At 37.7% G+C, this 16,333-nt stretch overlaps 1 protein-coding gene across 2 annotated transcripts in view; it reads left to right on the forward strand.

Moving 5' to 3' along the window:
* Nucleotides 1-14,794, forward strand: part of DNAAF5 (dynein axonemal assembly factor 5) — a 31,226-nt gene extending 16,432 nt beyond the window's left edge. For both annotated transcript variants that reach the window (XM_040591926.1, XM_040591927.1), the window contains exons 8-13: nucleotides 1,172-1,340; nucleotides 3,839-3,986; nucleotides 9,660-9,810; nucleotides 11,158-11,314; nucleotides 13,103-13,294; nucleotides 13,795-14,794. In XM_040591926.1, coding sequence (XP_040447860.1) covers nucleotides 1,172-1,340; nucleotides 3,839-3,986; nucleotides 9,660-9,810; nucleotides 11,158-11,314; nucleotides 13,103-13,294; nucleotides 13,795-13,934 — 957 coding nt within the window. In that variant the 3' untranslated portion in view covers nucleotides 13,935-14,794. The remainder of the gene's footprint in view (nucleotides 1-1,171; nucleotides 1,341-3,838; nucleotides 3,987-9,659; nucleotides 9,811-11,157; nucleotides 11,315-13,102; nucleotides 13,295-13,794) is intronic.
* Nucleotides 14,795-16,333: the final 1,539 nt, after the last annotated feature.

Raw genomic sequence — 16,333 nt, forward strand, 5'->3', positions numbered from 1 at the left:
CATTTATTTTCTCCACATCTGGTACTTCCATAATAACATCCTTCTCTGGCAAGTGATTAGTCTGTAAGATTCTAAAGGTCCTAGGCATGTATCAGCTAACTTGTGTGCTTGAGTTCAGCTTAAATATATCAAAAACATGACTACAAATTGTCATTCTACTGAACCACTTAGGAGTCAAATGATGTCACTTCCAGCACTGCACTGCATCTTTCCCTGCTGGAGCTGCCCCTGCTGACAACATATGGCACTTCTCAGTGGGGTTTCCAACAGTGTCTTGCTCCCCATTCTCGATTCACTGTCCGCTGAAATCACTAAGACTATAGATGCTACTTCCAGCCTGCTTTTAATCTCTTCCTTAGAGAAGTTTTGTAGCTCTTGTAGGAGTCTTCAGGAATTGTAAAAGCAAATTTTCCTTTGTTTTGAAGTAAATCTGCTACAAATGATTAAGAAAATCTATATGCTTCCTTGCCAAGCATGATCGTGTCTGGAATTCATTTAGTAGTTCTTCTTATGTTTTATTTGTGTGTGTTATATTTGCCTGTCTTATCTGAATGTAAATATGAAGAAGGTATTTAAAATGTAACAGTGAATTTTGTTACTTCTAAGCAACACAAGTTGCAAATTTCAAAATGAACTTGCCCAGCTACTGGAAGGAGAGTGTCTTGCATAATTAAAATTGGGGAGGTGGAGGAAGGGGGAGAAGACTAATACCATGTCCTTTCTGAGCTGCAACAGCAATAGTTTTTGGAAGCTGCCATACCCTGCTAGATGGGATTGTTAGAAATTCCCTCTATGCTAAAGTTTTAAAGCATTCTTAAATGAAGGAGAAAAATCACTACATCTTTAAAACTACGAAGAGCGTTTTTATGATGTCGTTAGGTTTTGGATGGGTTTTCACACGGATTAGACATTCTTTCATTTTGCTGTTAGGTTGCGGTGTTCCTTATGATTTCATTTTGAAATCAGGACAAATGTTTCACTTCAAATAAAAGTTAGTGGATGTAGTATAGGCAGACACTAAATATCAGTCTTGATTGTCCTAGTAGAAACTATGGAAATCTTTTTATGTCCCTTCTGTTCTTACAGTATTATTATGAGGTTTAGAAGTTGTGGGATTTTTCTTTAAAATTGTTTCAGTTAAGATAAAGTGTCCTGTCTCTTGTTTTGACAGGCAGAAGAAACAATGTCTTCATTAGCTGAAGTGCAGCAATTAGATAGTTCTCTTGATCTCTACAAGCAGCATATAACTCAGCTTATGGAATGGGTTTCAGTATCTTGTGATTGTTGGACGTGCTGTTCTCCAGAAATATTGCAGTTGGATGTCATCGCAACTCATTCAGGTACAATTTATTTAGTAGTTATAAAAAAATAAAATAATAATACAGTAATAATCTCCATAGCCTGAAGACATGCTGTATTTAATAATCAGAAACGTCACGAGACTGTGATGGAAAGCAAGACTGAAAATGTTGAAGCAGTTCAAATTCCAAAAGACTCCTTGGCTGCAAGGAGCTTACTAAAAGCACTTAAGCTTTCAGATGAATGAAATAGGTGAGGGTTATGTGGAGCCTAACTGATGTAGCTTATGTCTCCAAAAATTTATCTATTTTTTCCATCTATTCACTAGTCTTATAAAAGATACTATCTTTTTGTACAAACGCTTCCTCACTTCTGTGTATAGATTAGTGAAACACTGGCATACGCTTTGCTTATGTTCACTGTGTAGATCTGAAGCTTCCTCTGACGCAGCTCTTCAGATTGCATCTGGAGGCAAGGGACACAGTGACAGGCAGTCCTTTTCACCTAGGCACCCATTTTAAGATTATTAAAATGCAAAGTCCTGTTTATTTGGGTTTTCCTTTCTATTAGTTAAAAAGGGGATGTAGATAGCTATTTCAGCTACATATGGGTGAAGTATTTTTATTGATTGCTACTGCAAATAGCTAAATGTGGACAGGTATGTTTTAAGGGACTATCTTCTGCATTTAATCCTGGAATTTCAAAAAGAGCCTCAACAAAACTATCTGAAGCACCTACTTGTTGGTTTGTGTGGCAACCAGCATTAAGTACTTTTTCCTTTTTCATCCATGGAAAGAATCAGTGCAGGATCTGAGAGGCCAACTTTTCTGTATATTTCTGCTCCCGTTTCCATGACTGAGGAACTTCTAGACAGTTGTCTCTGTTTTTGTTAATGCTAAATAAATTATCAAATGTCTGGGCAAACATTTTGGCTTGTACCCAACACTGGTAATATGCTATTGTCTGTGTTTGCTGTCTGACACAGCAGTTCCTAGACCTTGGTGGGGTTTTTTTCTTAGTTTTCTTTTCATTCCCACACATAATGTTGTTTTAAATCAATTAATTAAGTTCACTCATTTCAATTTTCTGAGGTTTTACTGTTGTTCAGGAATATATGCTTCAGCTGAAATTAGCAATGTAGTTTATTTCCCATCTCTTGAATTTGCTCTTATCAGTTTGATATAATAGTAGTATCTTTTTAATGTCTCGGAACTCACATGAAGCAATGTATTTTGAATAAATGCTGTGAAAATAAAGACCTATTTGTTGGCAGAGAAATTTAGCAAATTGCAGTTCAACAGCCTGTATTGTTTCTGTCTAGACAGTGAAGATTTGGGGGGAGTATATTATTATTTTAAACATTAAATTTCCAGATATTATTAAATGCTATTGAACTTGTTTTGGAATCTTGAACGCTTCAATCTGTCCATTCCATGTGTGAGGAATATTCTTCTCATCAGAAATGCCAGTGTTGTGTCTCCTTCTGGGAGGATTTTCTGAGTGACTGGAGCTGAATTGGATGTGCATCACAAGGATGCAAAGCTGAAGAAATTCCTAGAGGAAAGTAGTTTATTGCAAACGTAGAGCAGAAGGAGCATTCTACAGCAAGAAGCTTGCAGAACAAAGCATTTGTGTAGCCTATGTGTATTCTTCCTCTTTAAAACCATGCTCATGCTAATCATTATCAAGGAGAAAGGCACAAACTCCCTTCTGTTTTGGGAAAATAACTTCTTCACATGTTCAGATAACAGGGGCTTTTTGTTTGTTTTAGTGGTGAAAACAGAATTCATCATAAGATGTGAAAATGTTAAACTAGAGAATGGATTTGGAAAATATTTTTATTTAAAGTAGCTTCTAAAATTCATCGTATTTCAGATTCTCTTGTAAAACGCAAAATAAGCATTATTTAAACATGGGGAAAGAATACTGCTGCAGTAATTCTGCTTTTCAAGTTTTGAGGTGGACCCTTTCAAAGATGCCCTTTCCTGTGCCTCTGAGAGTCATGAACGTATTTCCCTGAATGCTACATGTGGAAGAACTTGAAAGAAGAAAAAAGCGTAGTTAATGCTGCTGTTTGGAGTGGTGTCATGGTAACTTTGTGCATTAGCCTCGAGCTTTCAGAGCTACATAACTAATAGTGTTAATCCCCCCTCAAATGCATTAGTCTACCCAAAATGTCATCTCGTACCGGTGGTCCCAGCAACTAGCAGATGTCATTGATATGTCCATGCTATATAATGCCGTGTGGTACAGCAATACCATGCTGGCTACATGAATGTGGGGTAAACCAATCTTCACGGAGCACCGTGCTGCCGTTGCTAAGACTATGGGTACCTGAGCCCCTGGACAGTTAGTCTGGGTGTTTGTATATGGCCTAACAAGATGTAACATGGGTACATCAACGGTTGCCATGCAAGAGTGGAAAGTTAAGTACTATTTTAATACCAGACATATTACAGATTTTAATGCACTTGCACATTAAACATCTAAACAGAGCTTATTTGTACTCAGAAATAAGTCTTAAATGTTTATTTTCTAGGTCCTGTCATAGGTGAAGCTCTAAATGATTTTATTCTCATTCTTAAGACGTGTCTTCAGCCAGACAAAGATCCCCAGATGAGGTTAAAACTTTTCACTGTTTTATCGCAGTTGTTCCAGAAAGCAAGTGAAACCGTCAATTCTCAGGGGTAAGTAGAGTTCTAATTTCACACAGCTATTTGAACAGTACAGTGGCATTAAAAAGTAATGACCGTGGTAGTTATTTAACCCCTATAATTGTGTCCATGTTAGCATGTCTGGAAGAAGAAAGACTTTCCCACCATCTTCTACTGCATATTTTTTTGCTGTATTTTTTAACAATGCTTAGAAGGGCAGAATGCAATAATTTTAAAAAAATTATAAATAAATTGAAGTCTGGACTTCTTCCACTGTAGTCTTCCTACTTCTGCCACTATGGATAATTAAAATAGATGTCATGCAGATCTGGATAGTCTTCAAAAAATAAAGAGCTATAGTTGAAAAGAATACATGTTTGAAAGCCAAAATGGGGATTCTTAAGAAAGAACTGTGGAGGGCGTTAGTGGTTTGGTTTTTTTTTTTCCTTTTACTCCCAGCCAGCTGCTAAATCCTTAAACTTTCCCTGTAGTCATTGCAAGGAAACACTAAAACACCCCCAAAAATGGGCATTTAAAAATGCCCGTGATGCAGCATGGTGTTTAAAAAGCATTGAACTAAATGTTTGATAAAGGATTAGTATCATTCTCAGTGACTGAAGATGGAAGTCTCCTGTTGCTTGGCACTTTATGCATTGCAAGTACAATCTAACTATAATTTATAGTGCTTATAAAACCACTCCATTTATAACAATGCCAACAGTGAGGCTCTTTTATTATTATTAATTTACCCTTACTAGTAATGCAAACACTTCTGTAAAGTTGTCCTGAATATGTAACCCATATCTGCTCTCCTTTTCCTAGTGCCCGCTGCATTTAACATGTAATTGTATTCTCATGCTTTTTGTTTTTTGCAGTTTTAACTCTTAAACAAAAAACAATCACAAGAAGCGTTTTTCCTAAAAGTACTTTAATAGGAATTGTCACTTATATTTAATTTTTTTTTTCATTATTCTAATTGGCACTTAGTGGGGATTCTGTTATACTGAACATTTATTCGGGTTCCATGAGGCGGCGTTAGTATGAATGTAGATGTATTTTTACCGGTTTTAGATATATTTAGTATATTCATGGCCTACATCATACAGTGGGGGCAAGAGGAGGAACAAGCCTGGTGTTCCCATTCAGGGGGGGGATTCCAGGTAAGCTGAAGAATCTCTGCCTGGGCATCCCCTAATGGATTTTGAGCTAGTGTGCTTAAGATGGAATATAATGAAGCTGTGCTTTTTTTAACTGAAAGCTTTTGTGCTGATAACTGGTGTTATCAGTTACTGTATTTTCAGGATCCAATGTCAAAATCCCTATTCATATGAAAAAATCTTTGTAGTCAGTGGATTAGTTGTTTAAATAATGTAACTGAGCGGTAGTTACAAGATCAACTAGATATGCAAGAATCTTCCTAAAAGAAAGAGAAGTGAAGCACTCTGAAGTGTTCCAGGAACTGTTTGTTGTAAGCTAATCTGTTAAACCTCAGATCTGTATCATCTGAGAATGCAAAGATGTGGAGCCAAGAAACTCATTTTATGTGTTCTGTGGTGCTCTGAGCACAACAATCATACTTACTAAGTGTGTAATAACGTAATTCAGTCTAAAAATGGGATAATGTGACTCTCCTATCTATTTATTTTCTTTTATGGCCTAATTTTACTGTCCCTTTATTTACTGCAGGATACATTATTAGCTCTTGTTCATCTGCTATACGATCACACTTAGTATTTTCTACATTTGTTCATTCTTTCAAAGTATTTAGTCAAATTCAGACGTGGCCAACAAGTTAGTCACACTGGCATTTCTTCTTTATACATTTTGAGTTAAATGGTCTCCTGCTCTTCCTCCTCAGAAATAGCATAACAGGTTACAGCAGAATAATGTTTGAAGAACAGAGTTAAATTCTTTGATCTGCCTCTTGTAGAGATCTGCAGAAAATCATTTAGGCTGCATCTAAGCAGTGTGACAGGTACGCTACATGGCATGCTACAGAGTCCTGATGCGCAGTGATCCTGACAAGAGTGGCTAGAGGTAGGAAGGAGCTCTTTATTAACAGATAGCCTTATTCCTTCTTCATTTCTCACCTGTACAGCAGGATTGGTAGCACTTTGCTCTGAAGGTCTCTGAAGTGCTCAGGTAAGTATATCAAGTTAGGTCATGTAGGTACTGCTGGTAGAAAGATGATCAGTGCAGGACCATATGGAGAAATATCATCGAAGAGTGAACTTTTGTTTTGGCAGTAGTCAAAGTAAATAGGATGAAAAACAAAATCTTTCATCTGCAACCCAGTTGTTTGTATAAGTAATGGAACCAGAGAGGGGGAAAAGAAAACCAATGCAATAAGCTGCCAGCTTCACTAGGATTCCCAGGAAAGGGAAATTATCAGTGTGGAAAAAGTAGAAGAACATGTTTCAAAGTAATACTCTCAGTAAATATAGCCACACATCACACCAGCTCTACACAGGTAGCCACGAGGGAAGTTCTTGTGCTCGAAGCAGTATGAGTGAATGCCCTTTTGTCAAGATTAGATATATCCATTGAGGTTTGTAGACCTATTTGTATGAAGAACAACTCCTGGCTAAGGCTGCCCCAGTCTAACTCATAATGAGGCTCCCTGTCCTCTGACAAGAGCAATGCAATGAGTTTCACCCGTAGGTTTATCTTCAGAAACTAAAAAGTGGTACAGGGAGGTGAATGACTCTTTAAAGTCTTGATCCTACTTAACCATTGTCACAGCAAATGCATTAATGTAGGAACCAACATGCAAAGGTTTGAGGTTTGAAGAGGCTAGATTTAGACTAGATATCAAGAAGAAATCCTTTACCGTGAGGGTGGTGAGGCACTGGCACAGGCTGCCCAGAGCAGCTGTGGGTGCCCCATCCCTGGCAGTGCTCAAGGCCAGGCTGGATGGGGCCTGGGGCAACCTGGGCTGGTGGAAGGTGTCCCTGCCTGTGGCAGGGGGTTGGAACTCCGTGCTTTTTAAGGTCCCTTGCAACAGAAGCCATCTTATGAGTTAGTAATTACTGTGTGCACAGATCTTATTTTAGCTATTTCATATCCATTGGAGGATAAAGTCTCAACTCTGTAAATACAAACAGCACAGACAGGGTATGGTTCTTTCATGGAAATGACTTAATTAAGAATGTGACTTAGAACTAAGTTACGCAGATTTACAACTGTAGGATCTGAAAATGGAGAGAGGGGGAATTTAATTGCATCAACAACAGCAAAAAATACATCTTAACAGTAATGAGAGATAGTGTAGTGAAGTAGTAATAAATTCTGGTTACACAATCGCATTCACTGCTGGCAGTAATTTGTTTAGCTCCTTAAAAACATTCTAACAGTTTAGATAGGAAGTCTTTCAGTTATTATGCTAAACACAGTTGTGTGGTCATTTAATTTTGTTTGAGTCCGACATGATTGAGTCGGATAATTGCCAGATACTGCTTTACTGATTCTATTTCAAGGCACTAGAACAAATATTCTCACAAATAGCATAGCCTTGTGGTTAACATAATGCTGATGGAATTTACCTTTATGTTTTGACAGATTGGTTTTTCTTTGCAGCTTAACAGAAGGCTTTATTAAAAACAGAAGCAGCTACTGATCAGACTGCACAGTAGCACAGAGAGCACAAAACTTTTCTTAGCTTTGGAGCTAAGGAAATTTGGAACGATGGTGATCATTAGTTAAGAATTTTTTAATGGAAAATTATTAATTCTCAAAAATTTGTTTAAAATAACAAATCTAAAGGTTTTTGATGAATTAAAGTGTGTCTAATGGGACATCAGATTTCTTGTTTATTACTGAGTCTGAAGTGCCACCTGCTGGGCAGGAAGCAGGAGGGGATCCCTGACGCTCGGACACAGTGCTCCCTTAGCCAGGGGCTGCCGCGATTGAGAGACGGGACGCAGCTTGATGCAAGCAAATGTCACTTTAATTAGCCTAATATCGTGATTATATATGCACAAGCAATTGTTACATCTTATTCTGATTGGTCCAAAAACTTGCTTATTCTATGACTGTGTGGCAACTCGCGCGAGGATCTCACGCTAGCTATTAGCAATTCAGCAATAGTTAAAGACAACAATGTCTGCAGTTCTTGCACCATGTCCTTGAGCAAGCTGACAAACCCACCGCCTTATTCCTTGCATAGTCTCAACTTGATACTTAGTCCCTGTTTCTATACCCTTCAGTAATTTCTCATGTCCCTTATCACCAGGGCTTGTGACCCACAAGCTCAAGCACATTCCTTTCAGCTGATTGTTACTTGTGGTCCTGCTTCCCAGGCCCCCTCCTGCAAGGGGCTAAGCAGCAGCCAGGTGTATCTATTTCCATCATGCTGAAGATGGAGATTTTCAGTTTTGTCTGTGTGCATTAAATAGTTAAGGCTTGGCAGGCTAGCTGGTCATACTTCAGTCAGATTATACCAGGATGACACGGTCTAACTGCAGTGGATAAAGGGTAGTTACAGGAAAGAAGTAGATAACAATTAAATTTCTTTTTACATTGTTACAATATTATTATGGAATTTTTTTAATGCTGGATTATTTTGTTTTTAAAATAAAGCTGTTGGGAGGATTTTTTTAAACATAGTGGTAATTGTTAACATCTACCCATTGTGGTCTTCCTGTGGCTTGGCACATCTCTGTAGGAGCCACTTATTCATCCTGGAAATGTAGGACTCCTAAAAAAAAATCGGCAATAGCTTCTTCCCTTTCTGCCAAGCACCAGGGTGGTGATTTGCTGTTTTGCACTCAGGTGGCTGCAGTCCAGGTCTGTGGGAAGTTTGAGTAGAGTGGCACGTAGATTCGGCCTGTTATTTCTCAATCTGTTTTGGATGCTGCCAGCTGCTTTTTAAGGCAGAGAGACACAGTGAATAACCTAAGCCTTAGTTATCTGGTCACAGCCAGGCACAAATGTCTCTGATGCAGCAAAATCTTTTTTTAACTTGTGTGTAAGATCTATATCTTTGATTGAGCTGGAATTAAATAGGTGTGAGGGAATACTCCCTATTGCAATTGCCGACTCTATAGGAACTTTTAGCATTATAATAGCCCATTCAGTAGAGGGGGAGGAGGAAGCATCAGGAAAAGTATCACAGATTTGTGTTTGTAATGAAAACAAACTAGTATTGGGACTGGCACCTTGGAAAATCCTACAGACCTCTCATCCTTGAGAGAGATAAGTTTCTGAGCCAAGGGAAAGCTGTGTAGACTCCCTGCAGTATCAGTAGTTCAGGTCTCATCAATAGCATTCATACTTCTCACATTATAAATACTTTTCACTGGACAGTCTCAAAGGGCCTTACAAATATTAATGAATCCTCACAGCATTCATATGGGGTGTTATCTCCACTCCACAGACGGGGAAAATGAGACAGAGAGAAGGTAAGTAGTTTACCAAGATAACACAGTGAGTCATGGGCATCGTCTGAAGTGGGAGAAAGTCTAGCCTCCCCTTTCCATGAATGTTAGGTATTCGTTAAATATTATCTACAAAAATTAAGTTATGAAAAGCTTATCATATACACTGCAATCACATTGGCTTATAAGAATTTATTTATTTTTTTACAGAGTCTTCTTTTTTTCCTTTTCTGCCTATGTTTGTATGATGGAAAATTCTTTTTTACCTCCTGTCACTCTCTTTATCACTTTCTCATGAACCTTTATTTTGCTTTCTTATTTTTGGCTTCAGGCTGTTCCCTAGCTACCTTGAGACTGTGATAAAAGACATACTGGCTCCTAATCTGCAGTGGCATGCTGGAAGAACAGCAGCTGCCATCCGCACTACAGCTGTATCATGCCTTTGGGCTCTTATCCACTGTGAAATGCTTTCACCAGAAGAGGTAAATTCTCTCTTTCTCATCAAACGTACTTTGAAATCTTAGGCAAGAAGATAAAACAAATACAAGGGGGGAAAAAAAGAATGAATCTTTATTGTAGGTAATATTTCCAGAGGGACATCTAGTTTTCATAATAAAATTAATTAATTGTAATTGAGTATTAATAATAGAAATGATCAGTAGTAGAGGGACAATGATATTCTGATAAGACACCTGAGGCTGGCAGTATGGTAAAGCTGTAGAACTCGCCATCGTCAACATTTGTAGATCTTGTTGTAGTGTAATTATTACTCATGTAGCACAAACTATTAACCACTATTAGCACAACAACTTGGGTACTTGACGTGACTGGACCCCTAACCAGCACCTGTGCAGCGGCACTGGAGCTAGGCAGGACGTGTTTCTGTGTAGTGGGGCAAAGACAAGTTACCTGGTTGCCTTGGGGCCCACAGGTCCATTTAGGGAAAAAAAAAAAATCAAAAATATTCCTGGAAAGAGCAGGAGAACTTGAGATGGGTCTTGAAAGGTATCTGAAGAAGCTGAAGTAGAGAGCTAACAAGGAGTACACTTGAAGAAATGTTACTCACCATAGTGATTAAGGATTAATTGAATCTGAGGGGTTTTTTGAAGCTGCTTTGCTAACAAAAAAGCATTTGGAAGTGATGCACTGGAAATGCATTAAAGGCATTTAAAAAAAATAAATTTAATTTAAAAGTTACTAAATGTTCATAGTCTGTGTTCATAACAAACTGTAATTGAACAAAGTGCTTGAACACGTGTAACTGGCTGAGTTCACATATATGAAAACATTTATATCACGCTACTGTTCTAGTTAAACATTTTTTATGAATCAGTGCCTTAACGCCTGTTTTGCATTAATGTATACAAAATGTACATACTAACAGCAAATCACAAAATTCACTAAACACAGTATCACAACAGTCTTTACTGAAAAGGTTCCTTTTAGAATAAGAGCACCACCTACCGGTACGTGTGCATAACTTTAATCTCCAAAGTATTTAAAGTTTTGCCTACAGGTTTTTTTAAAATAAAAAGGCAAGCAAGTGTAAAGCTTTTACAAGTTACGTAAAACTAATCTGCATATATACCGAGCATTCATGAACTGGATGATCGACTGGTGGATTTTCATTGCCCAAATGTGCTTAGAGGCAAAAATAGAGCTGTTTTATTTTCCAAGATTTTCAGGTTAACTTTCATGGTTACCTTTTTCTTTTTAAACTAAGCCAGCCATTATTGGTCAGACTTAATGGTAGCTTCTGTAACCAGTAAGCATATTGGTTTAGAGTGACTGAAAAGCTGTTGTTCTGTGTTTTTTCCTGTTAATTGTAGATCTTAAAAGTCAAAGACGGCCTAATGCCCCAGGTTATTGCTGCCATGGATGAAGACTCTAAAATTACTCGACTGATGGCTTTACGTATTGTTGGTGTATTTTTAAAAGTCTGTGGGAGGCAGTTTGATGAAGATAAATTTACCAGCGTTTACACAGGTAAGTGTAAAAGTTTAATTGTTTTACTCTTAAATAAAGATCTCAGTGTTGAAGAATTACCGTTGGTTTTATCTGAAGTATCATAGTTACCTTAGCTTTTAAGCATGAAAAGCTTCATGCTGGAGCAGTGGGCGGATTCACTATAGAGCTTTAGGAGTCACTTTGGAAGTTGCCCACCTCACCTACGGAATCACTGCAGCTGGTAGCAGTGAAAGCACTAAGGGACTGGGTAGTAGCAAAACCTGCTGTATGTCACTGGCGCCTGGCTTTTATGCCACATAAAGAGCAAAAAGCCTTTGAGCAGTCTGAGATGCGAACAGGGGCAATTTTATTTAGACTCAGTTTTGCAGCTGTTCTTATTTTACTCCCATACTCTAATATTCTAATGCTATTTCTATGTTCTCTTATCTAGTATTTTAACTATCTGGGTAGTTCTTCCCCAGGGTAATCTTATAGATATTAAGGAAATAAAAAAAGCACTGCACAAAATCGTACTATTAGCAGCATCTTTGTATATGAGAGGCAGTTTAATGTCTTAATCCTGCAGAGACTAAGCATGGTCTTTAAGCAGTCTCATTATCAGTTTAAGCGTATAAAGTACACATACACATCTTAGAAAATCAAGGTGTTAAACGCTTCAGCAGGCATTGCTGGGTGTGACTCCAACAGCGCTTGCCTCTTGCAAGGCCTTTCTGTAGCAGCTTTTTAGCTGCAGTATTTCATTGCACGGAGGTGGTGTGTCACAGACCAGTTAACATCCTTTGGGAATGCCCTCGCTCCCAGTTGAGCAGAACTGAGCAGCATTCCCAGCGTTATTATGCATTAGACCACTAGATGGAACTTCACTCAATATTACGGACTTTGCAAGGCTTGCCAGTAGTTTATCTGCATTGCTTCCTAGTTTAGACTATATGAAATAATGTTCTAACTATAGTGAAAGCAGAACAGTAATGCATTATATAAATGGCAGTCACATTGTTCTCCTTGCTGTGTTTGAGGGCCAAGAGCAAGCCATTTCATTGTACCATAAATAGGCCTGAATAGGCAGTGGGTTGGGCTCTTTATTTAAAAAAAAAAAGGGGGGGGGGGGGGGGGGTGGGACCAGGGAGAGAAAAAAACCCTAACCTAGAGCGCTGTAATGTCAAATAGAGCTATTATCTGTAATGCTTCTTAGGGTGATGTTTAAATGCTAAACAATGAATCAGGAGCAGTACAGTCTCTGCTATGCGACAGGATTTACGTTCTCAGAGATACACACAAATAAACCAGACTTTCCCCAACTCAGCATCTTAATGGCTGATACTTTTTCTTCCATGGCACAGTCGAAGTCTAACAACAAACATTTTTATTTTGGAGAAATACACGATCCGACAGTTGTCAAAGTATATCTTTGCATCTTGCATATTCAAATAGTCTGCAATGCAGTAATACTTGATAGAAATACTGTGCTTTATAGAGCATAGAAATATTTAAGCTATGTACCTCAGTAATGCATTAACAGACATTCATAGTATCATGTTAGAAAGTACTAGAGATTGTTCAACTAATCTAAATGATTTTGTACATTTCTTTTAATGTTTTTGACAACATAACAATCCAATAACAACGCAGGGCGTGCTTTTTAGGAACGATGTATGCCATGTATTCACAATGTTCCAATGACAGAAATACATCATAAATTCAACAATCATTTCAACAATGACAAAAATACATTTGTTTTTTCAAATGCAAAAGATAACGTTGCTGTTCTCACAGTGCTGTTTGGTTATTTATATGCTCCTTTTTCAGAAGTTCTAAAGCGTCTGGATGATGCTTCGTGTGATGTACGACTGGCAGCTGCTCACACCTTAACTAATTGGTTTAAATGCTTAAAGGACAGTGATGTGAAATCTGCAATGGAAAGTCATATTGAGTTTCTGTACCAAGAACTGTTGATACATCTCGATGACCCAGATCAAAACACCCAAAATGCAGTCCTAGGTAAGACTTTCAGTTGTACGTATTTTTAACAATGCTTTTTAAATCATGTTTCAAGTGTTATGTGAAAGTAGCACGTGCAAGTAGAGACTAATCCTGGCAGGCTAGGAGCTTTCCTTTGGGTTTCAGTGGGTGTGAGCTCAGACCTTCTGCCTGTGCGCAGCGTATGATGTTTTATCTGGCTTTCACCAGAAGGGGAATATCCGTGAATCTGATGCATCACAAGACTTTATAGATGGTGAACAGGTTATGGAGCATAGACACTAACCACTGCAGGATGTAACTGTATCCTAGTGTGCTTTGGGATTTATGAATGTATCAGTCTGTGTTCAAGCATGTAAATGTCACAGTACAGACCTCAGCAAATGAGGGAGGTATCGGGTTGTCATGACTGCACAACATGTAGAACAACTTCCAGGTTAGGTTTTGGTTAGTTTGAGGGAACATAAATAGTGAAATGCAGAGTGGCTAATGATTTAAAAAACATTAATTTTGTTTTACAGAAGTTTTAAAAGAAGGAAGTGTTTTATATCCAGAACTGCTCGTGAGAGAAATTGAAGGGGCTGTACGTAAGCATCAAACACCAGTGTATTGTAATAAACTGCTACATCACATTCAGTCAGCCAAAGAATCAGCTTTATGAATCAGTACTGAAATTTTTTAGTGAACTGTATGTGAAATCTGTATTATCTGGATTACTTTCATCTTTTCATTTGCTTAAGAAAAGCTGAGTAATAAATTTATTGGGTTTTCTTTGTCAGTTCCCTATTAGCTCATTTAAAGTCAAATTGGCACAATTCTACGTTCTTTGCTGTTTGAACTGTTGTTTGTATTTGCTAGCAATAAAACTGTCTTAATTCACTTTGCATTGGAAGTTTTTCAGATACAAGGTTTAAAGGAGGAGTGTTTTTCAGGAATTTGACACTGCAATTGAGAAAGATTATTTAACAAATGTAATAGTCTAATGTCAAAGTTACTAATGTAATTCACTGAGGACTCAGTCTTTCAAGGAACATTTCAAACTGTGGATGAAATCAGACTTTGTGGAGTCGGTCTGTGAGGATCAGTTTTATCAGGACAAAACCCCAGCCAAACTCCTCTTGCATAATGCAGCAAAAATTTTATAATGTTTCAAGTACTCATTATGCTGGTACAGTAAGGAGCGTATTCTGAGTCGGTGTTACTAAAGGAATAGTTTTTATTGTCACTGCATTACATTTGATGACTAAGAATAAAAGACTTTTTTAAATTAAGGTTTACACATGGGAGGAAATATGTTTTGTCATTTAGATTAACAGTATTTATATTTTTGTATTAAATATACCGCATCTGCAGTTTTTATATGTACGCCATTGTGCCTTGGAAAGCAAGAAATGTTTGCATATTTGAAATGAAATTCTGCAACATTAGGTTAAAGCTTGATTTATTTTGTAGAAGACTTGTGGTTTTAGTGTTGTCTTATTCTCAGCTGTGTAATAAAGCGAGCTGCTAGATTCTTGTCTACATCATTGTGGGGTAGTGTGCTATTTATTGTACACACAGATCATGGAAAATCAGGATCCTGATTTTTATTTTTTTTTTTTTTATTCTCTGTATAACAGACAAAAAGTGTTCTTCGGCTTTGGCTTTATATCAAGTCTAAAACCAGAAAAATAGGCTCAGTAGGGTTTGGTAATACTCCTTTGCTGTAGGAAGTCCTCGTGTTTGTTATCCTTCTGAGTTAACTTCACCTTTTCAGATTTGTGACATAATTGTTAACCCAACCATGATCTCTTTGCAGCAATATCTACTTGCATTCTCAAAGAAACATTTGAGAGAGATTAGCCAGACAAGACTTACTCCGAGCTTAAAAGCAAAGTCATGCAAACTCATGGCTACTTCTACACAATATGTTAGCTTGCTTTGAAAATTCAGCCAAAAAGGGACAATAATACTAACGATGCAGAATAATTGAGTAGTTTCTTATGGATCCAAAAGCTATTTTGCATTCCTGTAGAACAGGATACTCATTTTAGATCATATGTACTGTCTTAAAGTTGACTTTCTTTTCATGAAAAGCCAAAATTAGAACCGTTCCTGTATTGATCAGCCTTTTAGTTTACTAAAAACTATTTAATTCACTATACCTGGAGGGTCTGCTGAAATTCTTAAAGGGGAAATGTGTATAAAATAAAAATCCCTAGAAGACAGTAAATGGAGTGGAGAGGTGGTGGAGTCTCCAGCCTTGGAGATAGTCAAAACTTGACTTACCACAGCCCTGGGAAACCTGTTCTACCTGACTGTGCTTGGGCAGGGATTTGGACTGCATGATCTAGAGAGGCTTCTTCCAGCTTCAACTGTTCTGTGATTCCATGACATCGTTTCCTTAGTCTAATTGATTAATAAAAAGCCAATTTAATTAGACTGGAAACAGACTACATAACCATCCTAGTTGACCCCATAGAGTTTTCATTCAACTGTTGGTTTCAACAAGTCTGTTCTCAAAAAGAATTGTTTCAAAGTGTTGCAAAGCAGCAGGTTCTTCCAACGCAACCTAAAGTTTTGCTTCAGCGCTAAGAACCAGTCCTTATTGTAAAGTTCCCTTGAAAGTCCACCAAATAAATCCTACTTAACGTTACTACAGGCACAATTTTATTTGCTTCCTATGTTGACAAAATTTAGATTCTTTTACTTTACCACTAATTGTGGCCTCGTGATAGCTGCATTACAAATGTTGTACAGGTGCTTTTAATTATTCTTCTGATCAAAAGAAGAGATATTTGAAAACCCAACTTCAAATGTAGGATTAGAGGAAAGAACCTTCTTAGGGGAAGTGAAATCTAGTGAAAGTATTTCAAAATGTTCTAAACCTGGTACAGAAGTAGTAAGAGCTGAAGTATTCATCAAGCTTGATATCTCCAGCAGGCTGGGAAATTTTTTTTCTGCATAGGTTGAGCAATTTTGTTATCTTTCAGAGCAGTCTGCTGTGGGATGCCTCCCAAAGAGAAATCTCCGCATCGTCCAACAAACCAGCTTTTTTCTTGAGAGCCAGGAGAGCTTTTT

Source organism: Falco naumanni, chromosome 4, assembly GCF_017639655.2.
Source record: "Falco naumanni isolate bFalNau1 chromosome 4, bFalNau1.pat, whole genome shotgun sequence".
Classification (NCBI taxonomy): domain Eukaryota; kingdom Metazoa; phylum Chordata; class Aves; order Falconiformes; family Falconidae; genus Falco; species Falco naumanni.